Below are 13,641 nucleotides of genomic sequence, written 5' to 3' on the forward strand. Positions count from 1 at the left end.
ATCGCGCTGCGGTCGATGGCAGGGCGTGATTCAACCAGACCAGGGACCGCGAGCTGATACGTGGAGAGCTTTTACATTGTGTGCCATTATGGGCTGCCTACAACGTGTGGTGTTACGAAGTCGGTTGAATTGGACAGGGGGGACTCGAGATAAAATCCGCACAGGTTCCAGATTGTGACATGAGGGGATGAGTCGAATCAAAAGTTGGCTCAGGATTCCACTCATTCATGGGGGTCGGCATGAACGCAAGACATGACAGAATGGCAAAAGAGAATCAAACATTGAACGAAGACTTGAGAAAGGAAAAGAGTCAATCGAACGGGCGTGGGGTCGCACAGGAGGATTCGGCCGTGGGTCTCATGATCAGGCGCCTAAATTAGGAATCGGATCAAAGATGCGTAGCAACTTGCGAATATTGCTTGATCTGTGAGTTCTGGACCATTCCCTGTTTTCCTGTCTATGGAACTGGCATTGAGTTGGTGTCAGACCAACCAGCAGTCCTCATTCAGTCACCCATGAAAAACACTCGACGTCCTAAACATCGATCACTGCCGTCCTTCCGTTGGTTTGGACCCTTTTTCTTAATCCCGGCTCACAAAGTACCAAACGATACCACTATGTACGGCATCATCCTCAGGGAGTACGCAATACGCCTGCAAAGCAAAGCCAAAAAATAGCACCTGAAACCTCATCTGGTCAGTCAGAGTCGAGAGAATTCGGTTGCCTTGTGTAGATTGCGTCGTGCAGACGGAAATAACGTGCGCTAGGAGCTAATGCTTCGTACACGATGAGGTACTTCGTAAGGGACGGAGTAAGCAGGAAGGACTCGTTTAACCCCGTTTGTTTGTGAGGGATGAAATCCCGGCCAAGGTTGGTCCTAAATTGCCAATGTCCGTGAGGTCATGGTAGCGTGTGGTAGCTCTTGGACTTGGAGGCCTAGCAGATGTTCATGTCTTGATCGAAAGCCAATGGCGCGAAAAATGTCCAATGCAATTATATTTGTTCAGGACGCTAAAGATTTCGCTTCGCTGGATAAGGCGCTGTTGTTTATCCAGCTGTGTGGGCTACGGTGAAATGCACTAACAATTACGTTTTGAAATTGTTAGCTGGATTCTGGCCCCCCTTTATTAGGGTTTGTTAGGACCCAAAGATTCTTCCCAAGCCAGAGCTTAACAAGGGCGACTTAGCCTTGGGGCTGAGAGCCATCCCGGTCCACTAATCTTGTCCCTATGTGTTGGTTCACAGCAGCCAATAGAATCGAGGCTTGGCAGGCTAGTGGAGGCGATGCTCTAGGCAGCAGCGTCTCGTCTTGGACTGGGCCTTCCGGAAGGCGCCGCGTACTTTTGACTTGCCATTTCTAATCACTGCTTGTTTCCCTCTCTCCCAAAGTCCTTGAATCTCTATTCCACTTCATTCTCTCGCCCCCTTCAACATTTTGTTCCTGTTAGGCCTCTCTTTTTTTTTTTTTTTTTTTTCCGCCAACCCGTGCTCTCTGTCCGAAAGAAGTCCTAAGGCCAGCTTTCGGTTTTGTTTTCTATCAGCGATTGCCCATTTTCCCCGCACTGCGTTGTCGTGTTCGAGGGCCGGATTGGCCTGATCTCGTGCGGTCGTGTGTTGTCGTAATTCGCCATATCCTCCCCCCGTACCACCCAGACACTCCAATTCATCCTTGGACTTCGTCCGGCTTCCAGCCTTATTTTACTCTCGGATACCCCCCTCAATTATTCGGATTCCTCGGTCCTTCCTCTGTCATATACATCCATCCCTATACCTGTTCATATATCTGTCAAGAGTCCTACAATTTCTGGCCTCATTGTTCGCTTCAGGGCTTACGCCTTTTTGCGCGCCCTTTCGTTTTTCGGTCTTCGATCAACAGCAACCCACATCATCACGGGGACATCTTCTCTCTTTTGAAAGAGTATGTAAACGTGTTTCACTGTTTCTAAACCGTGTGGTTCGGCCCTCCTGTCCCCTCCCCACGTCGAGCCTCTCGAGGCTCAAGTCACCTCGCCGTCCATCGGAAGAGGGGGTGCTTGGACGTCGGTGCCCGGAGTGACTCAACCTTCTACTTGGCCATTCCTCTTTCTCTCTTCTCTTCGCCAGGAGAACTTGGGGACCATCCCACATCTCCACACCAGTTTTACTGACGTTCATCGTTGTCCAAACAGAACGAGAGAGATCATATCACACCCGAAGTGGACAAGTGGCTCGGCTCGGCTCTAACCCTGCCTCTGTCCTACACAAAGTCTACATATATACTTGCCCGTCATGGCTCCCAACCCTCGCAGGACTACCAGGACGGCGGTGACTCGCTCTTGCAATGATAACAAGGGCCTGTCGCTAAATACCACCGTCACCCTCCGGAAGAGCCCGACCTTCCACTCTCCCACCAGTCCTTCTTCAGCTTCTAGTACATTCGTGCCTCCATCAATCCGGCGGTCACAAACAAACCTCGACGATGTGGTTGATGCTCATCGCCGTCGTGCCGCTCTGATTGTCGACGACGTCGACAAGTCCCTCTCTAAGAACGAACCCGAGTCTCCATCGTCCTCATCCAGACGGACGATGCGTGACCGTAGCCTTCCCCTCCCGCCAGGTCTCCTCGACCTCCCCGTTGTCGACCCAGCCATGGCCGACTCCGAGAGGCGTGTCCTGCGCTCGCGCAACAGGCGGGCTTCCGGCAACCATCCCTCAGATAGCGGTTTGGGAACTTCCATTACAGAAACGTCGGCGAAGCGCGCCGCGACCCAAGGCTCGAAAAAGATCGGTGTCTCAGCCATAACTAGGTCTGCTGCCACCACCATGTCCGAGAACCTTCCAGGTCTTAGCCAGAGGGCCAGGGCCCGCATTCAGGAGCATACTCTGAGACCTCTGCTTGCCAAACCTTCTTTGAAAGACTTCCGTCCAATTGTACTGGACATTCCACGACGCATCAGCGACAGGGAGATCATCTGCCTGCGAGATCTAGAAAAGACTCTTATTTTCATGGCTCCGGTAAGTCAGCTAATGAACGATCCTGGTGTTTGGGGTGATACTTATCGGTTTTTGCGTTTGAAGGAGAGGACAAAAACCCCTGAGCTCTACCTCGATTTCTGCCTCACCTCAGTACGCTGCATTCAAACGACGGCCGAATTCCTCAGCGAGCGAGAGAAGACCCGCCCAACCGATCGCCTTTACACTAACGCCTATTTCATGGATCTGGAGGACCAGCTCCGCCAGTACGCCAGCCAACTAGCAGCCACCAAGCAACAACCCGCTACCGCCACTTCTGGAGAAAAGCACGACGATATGGAACTGGATATGTATGCATTTTATCAAGCACAAACGGTTACCCCTTGCACAGTGACTAACATTTCCCCCAACAGCTCTGATGAGATTAGGCTCCTCGGCGGCCTGGCCAAAAACGGCCGCCCCGCTGAGCTCGTCCGTGTGAAAAAGGACGGCAGGGCCTTTTCCATGGCTACCGGTGAGCTCGTCAACCTCGACGACGAGGACGCCAAGGGAGGCGCTTTTAGGATCAAGCGATCCTCGAGCCACGTCGAGGAAGAGGAGGAGGACATCCTCCGCTCCATGGCCCGCAGGAAGAAGAATCCCACCCCCGAGGAACTCGCTCCCAAGAAGTGTCGTGAGCCTGGATGCAATAAAGAATTCAAGCGCCCTTGCGACCTCACCAAGCACGAGAAGACGCATTCTCGCCCTTGGAAGTGCCCCGTGAAGTCATGCAAGTACCACGAGTACGGCTGGCCCACGGAAAAGGAGATGGACCGTCACCACAATGACAAGCATTCCGATAGTCCAGCCATGTTCGAGTGCCATTATAAGCCTTGCCCGTACAAGTCGAAGCGTGAATCGAACTGCAAGCAACACATGGAGAAGGCTCACGGATGGACTTACGTGCGAACGAAGACCAACCGCAAGAAGGCTGCCAACGCTGCCGAGTCGAGCAGCACAGTCCACCCCACTCCTCAGCTCACCAATATGTCTACTCCCGAGAGCCATTTGGGCGGTCTCGCTACACCCGGCTCCGAGCACAGCGAGCAGTTTATGGATCTCCCCGACAACAGCCTCACCTTCCCCAAGTTCATTCCGAATGATGACCTTTTCAACATTAACCAACCTCCCATCCACATCCCCGAGCTTGATAACATGCACATGGAGGTGGATCTTTCCCCCGTCGAGCCTTTTAACGTTGATACCCCGTCCACCGGACCTTTCGAGCACTACTCGAGGTTTCAGGACGGAACTGGCTTCACGCTCGATGATGACCTCTACACGGCGACGGCACAGATGCCAACTCCCGACCCTGCCCTCTACGCCAAAGTAATGCCACAGCAGCCCTTCCTGGCCTATCCTGATGCCATGGGCAACGCTCAACCCGAGTATCTGCCTACGCCACACATCTCGCCAATTGGACAGCCCAGCGCCATGCTCTATACTCCTAAGTCTCTCCAGGAGGTTGTGGACGAGGGCTTCGAGGACTTTACCCAGTGCGATGGGGGTTTTGACCACGACTTTGCGCTCTTCCCTGGCGCTACAAAGATGGATAGCTTCGAGCCGCTCTTTAACAATGAGATGCCGAGTGCGGGTATGGGCTACTCTCAACAATCGCAGGACATGTTGACCGGCATGGACTGGACCGCTCATGACTTTGGCGCGTACAATGAGTAAATTGTCGAGAAGGGGGGGGAAGAGATGTGGAACATAAAGCATCCCATTGTTCCTTTTTCTTTCTTTGACTACTTTTATTTCCTCTATGCCTCTGCATTTTTGTTTACGATTATGACACGATTATGATGCGTTTTTTTTTTTTTATTTTCTTCTTCTACCCTCCTTCCTCTTCCGAGGGCGGGTATGGCGACAGGATAACTCCAAACAGTGGGATAGTGCCAGGGAAACGATTCTTGTCATCTCCTTTTCACCTTTTAATTTCGGACTTGCATTTCTGTCCCCTCTCCGTCATGTTTCATGTATCAACTCCAGAACAAACAAACAAACAAACCCAAAAAAAAGAGCCAACCCGAAGCAAGAAGATGGAACAAAAGAATCAAGAGCGTTACCGCCTATCTGCTTTACATCTTGTTTTTCTCTAGTTGATCAGACTTCTCGTGGTGTTTTATTTATCTCTTTATGTTGTGTGTCTCTACTCTCGGTTGTTCTTGCGAGTGGTCTTCCTTGTTTTTGTTTTCTTGTGGATAGGAGGGTCAGATTGGACATTGACAACGGGAAGAAAAAGAAAAGGGGGATTGAAGACAAGAACATGCGTGGGGGAGAAGGGTCTGGCAAACGGGACTGGAGAAACTTGATTCTTCTCCTCGCCTTGGGAAGACCCTGGGTTTAATGGCGACTCTATTATCGATGGAATCGATTGGATTTGATTTTTTTTTTCTAGACAGTTTTCTCATTTTTTTGAATAAGACTTGAGAATTTGGAGAGAAAAGCAGTCACATAAATCGCGCCTCGTGATGTATAGAAAAGTAGCGTTGTCTCTGGTGCTCGTTCGTAAGTCTCGAAGACACTCAGTGTTCGGACTGGAGAGAAGACGGGTGCATTATCTTCTTCTCCTCATGTAGATAGTAGTCATCGTAGCTGGTCGCTTAACTCATGGCAAAATGAATCGCCGAGCATCCGTAGAGCAGACGAGATTAAGAAGCCTACACCGTTACGTCCGTTTACACACCTGCGCTGATCTCGAGCTTGTGAGATGATCTTCCTCTGTCTGGGTAAGAAAATTGTAAAGGCAGCTGGCTTCGAGTATGCCAGCTGGCAAATTTTGCAGTGATAAACCAACCTAAAATTTCTGCAAAATTCCCACCACAACTTCCAACCTCACCTTTCTCTCTCCTCTTCAATCCCAACTCTTCCGCCCCAACTCCTTCTCGCCTCCACCATCCACACCGTCCGATATGCCATGAATCCTACAGGGTACGTTACGAATTGCCTCACCTCCCCACTTTATATGCCCCGAGGGAACATATCCGTATACAGCGAAAAAACGATGATGAGACCCCAAACCACCAAAAGTATAGGAAGAGCCGTCTGAGACTCCTCCCCAAGAGGTCCAATCCGTCTTGACTTTGTGTGCCATTACTTTTTACTCCTTTCTTCGCCGCGCTTGATTCGTTCCTGGGCTTTCCGTCGTATCGTCATATGCTGATGGGGTTCGGGGGAACGGTTGGGCGTGGTGGGAAAGGGGGGTGTGGTGGGGGGTGTTGTGCTTTGAATTTGGTTTCTGAAAGTTTTTTTTTCTATTTCTCGATTTCTTTCTAGGTTTATGAGATTTGGTTTATGTGAGGTTTAGAGCTGTACTGACCTCTTCTGCGAATAGGTTGATGCGCATAGAGAGTGGTGATGGATTGGATTGGATGGGGGTGGGGACGGGTTTGGTAGATTAGTTGGAGTTAATGGATTGAGATTTTGAAGGTGACACTTCATGTTGTGTTCTTCCGTGTGACATGACCAAAAGCGTAGAGTGCAATCTTGTCCTTCACAAAATGCTGCTTTCTGATACGGGATTGCGATCACTTGTTCCCGAGAGCTTTCCACCCGCCGTACGTCCGGCTGTAGTCCTCTGCCTCGTGAACGGAGATACACTCGCCGCTGCAAACTCTGGAATTACATTCCTCCCATTGTCCTTGGGGACAATGTTTCATTTCATATTCACTTGCAATTCGATCACTACTTCGAGCCAAATATTGATTTCAGATAATGCCATTTAGTGTCCAATCTATCTAAAGGGGAGGGGGCACAACTTCTCAGCAAGAAACACACGCGTAAAGCCCACGTTTTCACTCTTCAAGACGGAGGGAAGGTCTGTTATTTGATTTTCACCCTTTCATCAATACGGTTTACTCGAAAACTTGAAAAAAGAACCACCTGGAACTCCCTGTCCTAATGCATTGTTCGACGTCTGTTGTACTCTAACATGCCTCGTCATAAAACAAACGTTTTGAAAAACAAACCCCTCCCCATTCCTCCAAAAAGACGCCAGTCGCTTGTATGAGTAAAAGGAGAACGAAAAAAGACAAATGGAGTCTATCGGCAAAAAAGAGACCAAGACCACTCTGTGACGTAGTTTGGGGAAACAACTAGACCTCCCTGTTTCTCTGTCCTCCTGAAAATGCCTATTTGTATCCATCCTGTTTGGCATATTTCATTGCGATTTTTTTTTGTTTGGTTTTTTTTTTTTTGTGTTCTTGAAGGGGATCTGGTTCAGATAACCAGCCTTCTGTGTTGAAGTGCCATCACATCTTGAGTGACTGCTGCATGGTGTTCTGGTTGCCTTTCCGGACTCCATTCACATCCACCATGTTTCTTTGCACTTGATGGAGAGCTTCCTAGCTACTCCGGGTTGCAAATGCATCAGGTGGGAGGTTGGTCTGCGCAAAATGTTAGCTGTGAATCTAATAAAGAAAAAGATGCCTTGTGCATCCAAGGGGTTGAAACAAGGGAATGATGTATCCTTACCTTTCTTTCATTGAAGATGGCCACGGCCTTCTGGAAGTCCCAGTTGACAGAAGGATCAGAAAGGCAGAGCTCCGCATACTGGGGAGTCATGCCACTTTGTTTACAGAGCTCCGCAACCATGGCGGCTCGCTGTTGTTGCTGCTCGGCAGTGACGGCAGCCTCGGCAGTCGCGGGGGAGGGGGCGGGGGCCGCGAAAATGTTTGGCAAGGGGTTGTATGCCCTGAGAGAGAACATGTCGCTTACGACGCGGATGGGGTTCTTTCCGGGAATGCCGGGTCCGAGGATGAAAGTGCGCGAAAAGCTTCGCTTACCGGTCGATCCAGATTTCTGATCAAATTCGTCAAACTCGCCGTGAATGGTAATGATCAGGCCATCGACGCCGCGCTTGACCTGGCCAGTCGGGTCGGCAAGGCCGGGAAGCGGGTGACAGTCCATAATGTACTTGCTCACTTCCTGCTTCAGATCGGGGTGCTTGGTAGCGGGAAGGGTCTTCCAAAGCTCTGAGATGACAGCGGCCCCTTTGAAAAGTCGTTGGATACGAGCGGGTGGGTGTGTGATCTTGGTGAGATTTCGTGAGAACTTGAGGTAGGCTGCCCACGGCAAGGGTGGAGGCTGGTTGGGATCGCGGGCAGACTCAGTGTCGACAGCGAGCGAGAAATTGCTCTGGTCATCGTAGTACTTGGTGACAAGCTCGGGACGGTGGTTGTCGTAGTTGGTGTAGAAGTCCAGTAGGAAACTCTCACCAATGTTGTTTGCGTCGCGGAAATCGGGTCCGCCTTGAGGGAAGGGCTTCGGCAACAGGGCTGCTTGTGCCGCGGCGGCTTGCTCAGGCGTGCGGACTTGGATACCGTTAAGGTCCTGGAGGCTGGGGAACCACTCAAGCATGGTGGTTTTGTAGTCCGGCTGGTTGGTCTCGATCGGGTTGTTGGCGACGTAGAGCGCTCGAAGGCGTTTGAACCTTCCCTTCAAGGCAAGTAGACCGTCGATGTTGGGGATTTTATTCCCACTGAGGTCTAGGTTTAGGAGATCAGGGAATGTATCGCCGAGAACGGCGACTTGGTTTACGTTGTCAATGCTGTTGTTGGCAACGCTGATGCTCTCGATGGCCTCGCTCTTTTCCTTTCGGGTTTTGAACAAGTCATCGCAGACTCTCATGAGAGCCTTGAACATCTTCTCAGCTCGCTCAGAGCTGGCGAGCAGACCGGCCTGCACGATGGCGGGGTCTGAGCTCAAAGAGTCAAGCTTGAGAAGCTTGGCAGCACCGGCATAGCGGTTGCTGAGTATGGACTGCAGGTGATCACGAAGCAATTTCGCGTCCGCAGACGTCTCTGCCTCCTTTGGACCTTGCTGCTCATCGATTGTCACCGATAAGGCGGCTCCTGCGAAAGTGAAAGTGTTGACCTTGAGGAGTTCCTCCGAGTCTTCCTTGGTAGCGGCAACTAGAATGAATTCACCTTGTTCGCGATGCTGAAGTTTTTTTCGTTTCACGTTAGTAAGGCAAAGAGGGGTTTGGGGGGGAAACAGGGGATAAATAATTCTAATCGGGCTGCGAAAGAGGCTCAAGCAGCCGGTATGGTAGTTCTTGTCGACTCGCGTTGGAGGAGTTTCGTGGCCACACAGGGCGAGTTTGGACCATCGGCATCGCTTTCGAACCTCCCCCGATTCTCCTCGTCCGGGAGGAGGTAACTCACCTGTTTAATAGCTACCGGTCGGTTGGATGTTCGGTTCGCTAGGGATGTGGCCTTCCTTTCGAGGAAGTGTAGTAGGTCCTTGACTCCTCCGCCAGGGTTCGTCGCAGCCTTGCTTTCCTTCAAGCCCTTCACCCGCAACCACACGAGTGTGGGAGGAGTCCTCTGAGATCGGGTGGTAACGTTGGCGATGCGAGATGCTAGTGGACCACCGCCGTTGAGATGGCGAGCGATGATCTGGGCCTGCTTGCTGGGCATCCTGGGAGGTGCTGCAGCTGAACCGCGGCCGCCGCGGCCGGCTCGGGTAGGTCGAGAAGTCTTTGCGTCTCCAACCGCTGGTCTCTTCGCGCGTCGGCCTTCGCCATCCATATCGAGATCCCCATCCATATCGGTGCGGGGGCCTGCAGCTCGTCGCTTCTGGATTCCACCACGATCGGTCGTGCGAGCGCCGGCGACGTTTCGGGAGGGGCGGGCGGCAGAGCCACCACGAGGACCTCGCGGAGGACCCATTGCGAAAGTTTTGAAGGGTAGAGGAATCGAGTAAAACGAGGCCTGGTGGTAGTCTCACCCAAGTTGCATGGGACGGAGGGAGAGGACTGGCGAAAGGAAAAGAAGAAAGGTTTTTTTTTTTGGTATTTTTTTTATTTTCCCAAGGCAAGCAGGTGGGGATGTAGGAGCGCGAGGCAGGGAATGGAGGAAACGGCGTGGGCTTGGGTTGGCCTCTTTTGCTTCAGTCCGAGAGATTCCCAGCTTTATAGTGGACTGTTTGTTGTCAAAGAGATGGAACAAGGCCAAGTTCGAAACGATTCAATGACGCGAAGATGAACTTGTCGCGGGACACCCAATGGCACAAAGACAAGGAAGGAAGGACCAAGTAGGTAATCATGCATGGGGCTGGCTTCTGCCTAAGTCAGGAAATAATATGTACCAATTGGTTGCTGCCAAGTTTGTAATCAAGCTCACATGACCAATCAGGCTGCCAGCATCTGTTGTCGTACCGCCATCACGTCATCCGATTATCACGTGATAAAGCGACCTTTTCGTGTACCCGGCACCTTCGATCTGCTCAACGCGTGCAGCTGCGACAACCAAAGTTCAACAGACGCGACGGAACGTGTGCCCCTCGGTCGTGCCATCCATCATAAATATGGTTCAGATAATACAGGGTTGAGACCTTACTCTTAGTTCCTCGCTTTGGAACTTGACCAGGGTCGCCATGGTAGACGATTTCTTCGACGATGACCTGGACGACGACGACCTGTTGCTTGCTGCGGACGAAGTTCTGATACAACGGAGCTCGGAACCGTCCTCGTCCACAGCAGATGCGCAACTTTCCCCTTCAGGGGTACCACAACCGACACGCCAAACCGCTGACCCGCCCCAGAATCGGCCGGCAAGGACATTACAGCGGCAGATTTCCATCCCGAGACAGCAGGGCGGGGCTCAGTCGCGACAGGGTCAGATCCTTCGCCAGGCGACCCTTTTTGGCGACACTGTTCAGGATGACGAAGCGAGCGAGTTGCAATCGGCGTCTCCTGGGGCGTATCGCAGCGACGGCAATCGGGAGGCACCGACCCACCATGAGCTTGACGACGAGGCTCTCAGGACATGGGTCTATCCGATGAACCTTGGCGCCATTCGAGATTATCAGTACAGCATAGTGAAGAACAGCCTTTTCAACAACACCCTCGTCGCATTACCTACCGGTCTGGGAAAGACGTTTATTGCTGCGACTGTAATGCTCAACTTTTACCGTTGGACGAAAAAGGCGCAGATTGTCTTTGTCGCTCCAACGAAGCCGCTGGTTTCACAGCAGGTCGACGCCTGTTTCAATCTCGTTGGCATTCCGCGATCGGATACGACGCTGCTCACCGGCGAGATATCTCCGGGGCTGAGAGTAGAGGAATGGCAGTCGAAGCGGGTTTTTTTCATGACGCCGCAAACGCTGCAGAACGACCTGTCGAACGGATACGCCGACCCCAAGAATATCGTACTTCTTGTGGTTGATGAGGCGCATCGAGCCGTGGGCGAATACGCCTATGCTAAAGTGATTAAATTCATTAGGCGATTCTCGAAGAGCATCAGAGTCCTGGCCCTGACAGCCACCCCAGGCTCCAAGGTCGAGACGGTCCAAGAAGTTATCGACAACCTCGGCATTTCCCACGTCGAGATTCGCACAGAGGAGTCCCTCGACATCCGTCAATACGTCCACCGCAGAGAAATTGAAGAAGAAGTTCTCGATCCGTCCGATGAGATCAATCGGGTGCGGGAACTTTTCAGCCTCACCCTCAAACCCCTCGTCGACAAGCTATCCCAGCAGAACATCTACTGGGGCCGCGATCCCATGGCCCTCACGACTTTTGGCCTGCTAAAGACCCAGAAGGAATGGTTCTCTGGTCCAGGTCGACATGCAAACCAAGGCCTCCAAAGCATGATGCGAGCAGTCTTTGCCGTCCTCACTAGCATTGCGCACTCTATCAAGCTCCTCAACTTTCACGGAATAAAACCCTTTTACGAAAACATGTTCACATTTAGAAGCGAAGTAGAAGCTAAGGGTAAGAACGGCTCCAAGTACCGAACGGCAATCGTTAAGGATAAACACTTCGTGGAAATGATGGACACGATCGATCGGTGGCTCAAGACGCCAGATTTTGTCGGCCACCCCAAACTTAGCGTGCTCGCGGACAGGATTCTCAACCACTTCATGGACCACTCTACGCAGGCTTCAACCAAAGTGATTGTGTTTAGTGAGTACCGAGATAGCGCCGATGAGATTGTGCGGATTTTGAACCTGCACCGGCCCATGATACGGGCCAACGTTTTCGTCGGACAGGCCGATTCCAAGAGATCGGAGGGTATGAAGCAGGCGCAGCAGATTCAGACCATTGAGGATTTCCGGGCGGGCAAGTTCAACGTCCTAGTAGCCACTTCTATTGGAGAAGAAGGCCTCGACATTGGCCAGGTCGACCTCATCATCTGCTACGACGCATCGGCATCGCCGATCCGAATGCTCCAGCGCATGGGCCGCACCGGTCGTAAGCGAGCCGGAAGAATCATCCTCCTGCTCATGCGCGGCAAAGAAGAGGATAACTATGCAAAGTCTAAGGATTCGTATGCGGCTATGCAGAAGCTCATTTGCGAGGGGAGCCGCTTCAATTTCCGCTTCGACCTCTCTACGAGGATCGTACCCCGAGGTACGATGCCAGCCGTCGACAAACGCATAATTGAGATTCCTTTGGAGAATACGCAAATACAAGGCCTGCCCGAGCCAAAGAAGTCACGAGTCCCGAAAAAGAAGAAGCCACCGAAGAAATTCCATATGCCAGATGGCGTCATTACCGGTTTCATGAAAGCGTCCGAGATAGGAAAACAGCCTGCCAGTTCTCGGCCGAAGAAGCAGAAGACGCCGGAACCGGTCGAGACGGATTTCATCGAAGATATACCAGCCTTGGCGAAGATAACGCTTACGAAGGAGCAGCAGAGGGGGTTTCGAAACACGTACCAGCTCGTGCATGGCGAACACGATCAGGACGTTTTTGTGGAGATGAGCAAGTACCCCGAGTCGCAGCGGACGCTGAGACCGACGATGCATCTTAGGCATGGGCGCTATACGAAAAGGGTGGTGAGGCTATTGAATCGGGTCGTGAAGGAGACGGAGGAGGAGTATCCGCCGCTGGACCCCCCGCGGTACCAACATACACCCATGAAGGAGCTAGTTGACTCCTCGGACGAGCGAGACGCCTCTGCAGAGCTACTAGACTTCTCCCAGGATGAAGGACTGGATGTGGAAGAAACGAATACAAGAAGGAAACGGCGTCGGCTGTCGGATGATCCTTTGCCGTCTGACGAAGAGGAACCTTCAACTCCCGATGAACCCGGCCGACTAAAGAGGAAGAAGCCGAAGAAGAAGAATGCCGGGAAGCACACCTACGCGCGGAATCTCGAAAACGAGGGCGACACGTGTGACTCTGAAGAGGAAATTGGGGGATCTTACGGTGACGATGGGGCGGATTTGTTGGACTTTATTGTGTCGGATTCTGAGATTGAGCTCGAGACTCCTCCTGCTGCGCGAAGGAAGAGCAACAAGTCGACGAAAAGTCGCGACACACACTCCCGCGAAAAGGATGATGACTTGGACGGAGCCGGTTTAGTCGGGAGCGATGACGATGAAGATGACAACATGCCCTCGCTTAGCCAGCTCGTCAACGCTAGATCTACGAAACTACCAGGGACACATAACGGGCCGAGAAGGAATGGAAGAACAACAAAAACTAGGGGGCGTGGCGAGGGAGAAGAAGCGTTGAAAGACAAAATATGGGCTGTAGATTCGGATGATGACGATGATCTTGTAGGTGTTGTGCCTGATGCTCCAGAGAGTGATGAGGGGATCGTGAGTCTGACGCAGAGGGGGAGAGGGAGGAAGGTGGTTGAGGATAGTGAGAGCGAGTGATTTATGATGGCTTACCTTTTCCCAGCCTTTCCCGTCGGC

At 52.0% G+C, this 13,641-nt stretch overlaps 2 protein-coding genes and 1 pseudogene across 2 annotated transcripts; 2 read left to right on the forward strand and 1 right to left on the reverse strand.

Annotated features, from left to right (window-relative positions):
• Nucleotides 1-2,268: 2,268 nt before the first annotated feature.
• SAPIO_CDS8963 (Zinc finger transcription factor ace1) lies at nucleotides 2,269-4,668 on the forward strand (the record flags this gene model as incomplete). The annotated part of the gene is made up of 2 exons (XM_016790480.1): nucleotides 2,269-3,302; nucleotides 3,366-4,668. 2 exons carry the CDS (start codon nucleotides 2,269-2,271, stop codon nucleotides 4,666-4,668), a joined length of 2,337 nt encoding a protein of 778 aa, XP_016639783.1.
• Nucleotides 4,669-7,334: 2,666 nt separating this feature from the next.
• Nucleotides 7,335-9,662, reverse strand: SAPIO_CDS8964 (uncharacterized protein; the record flags this gene model as incomplete). The annotated part of the gene is made up of 3 exons (XM_016790481.1): nucleotides 7,335-7,376; nucleotides 7,465-8,931; nucleotides 9,156-9,662. The coding sequence occupies 3 exons, from the start codon at nucleotides 9,660-9,662 to the stop codon at nucleotides 7,335-7,337; spliced, it is 2,016 nt and encodes a 671-aa protein (XP_016639784.1).
• A 706-nt stretch (nucleotides 9,663-10,368) lies between these two features.
• SAPIO_CDS8965 lies at nucleotides 10,369-13,602 on the forward strand (annotated as a pseudogene; the record flags this gene model as incomplete).
• Between the last annotated feature and the right edge of the window lie 39 nt (nucleotides 13,603-13,641).

Source organism: Scedosporium apiospermum (assembly GCF_000732125.1).
Source record: "Scedosporium apiospermum strain IHEM 14462 chromosome Unknown SEQ_SAPIO_0132, whole genome shotgun sequence".
Classification (NCBI taxonomy): Eukaryota; Fungi; Ascomycota; class Sordariomycetes; order Microascales; family Microascaceae; genus Scedosporium; species Scedosporium apiospermum.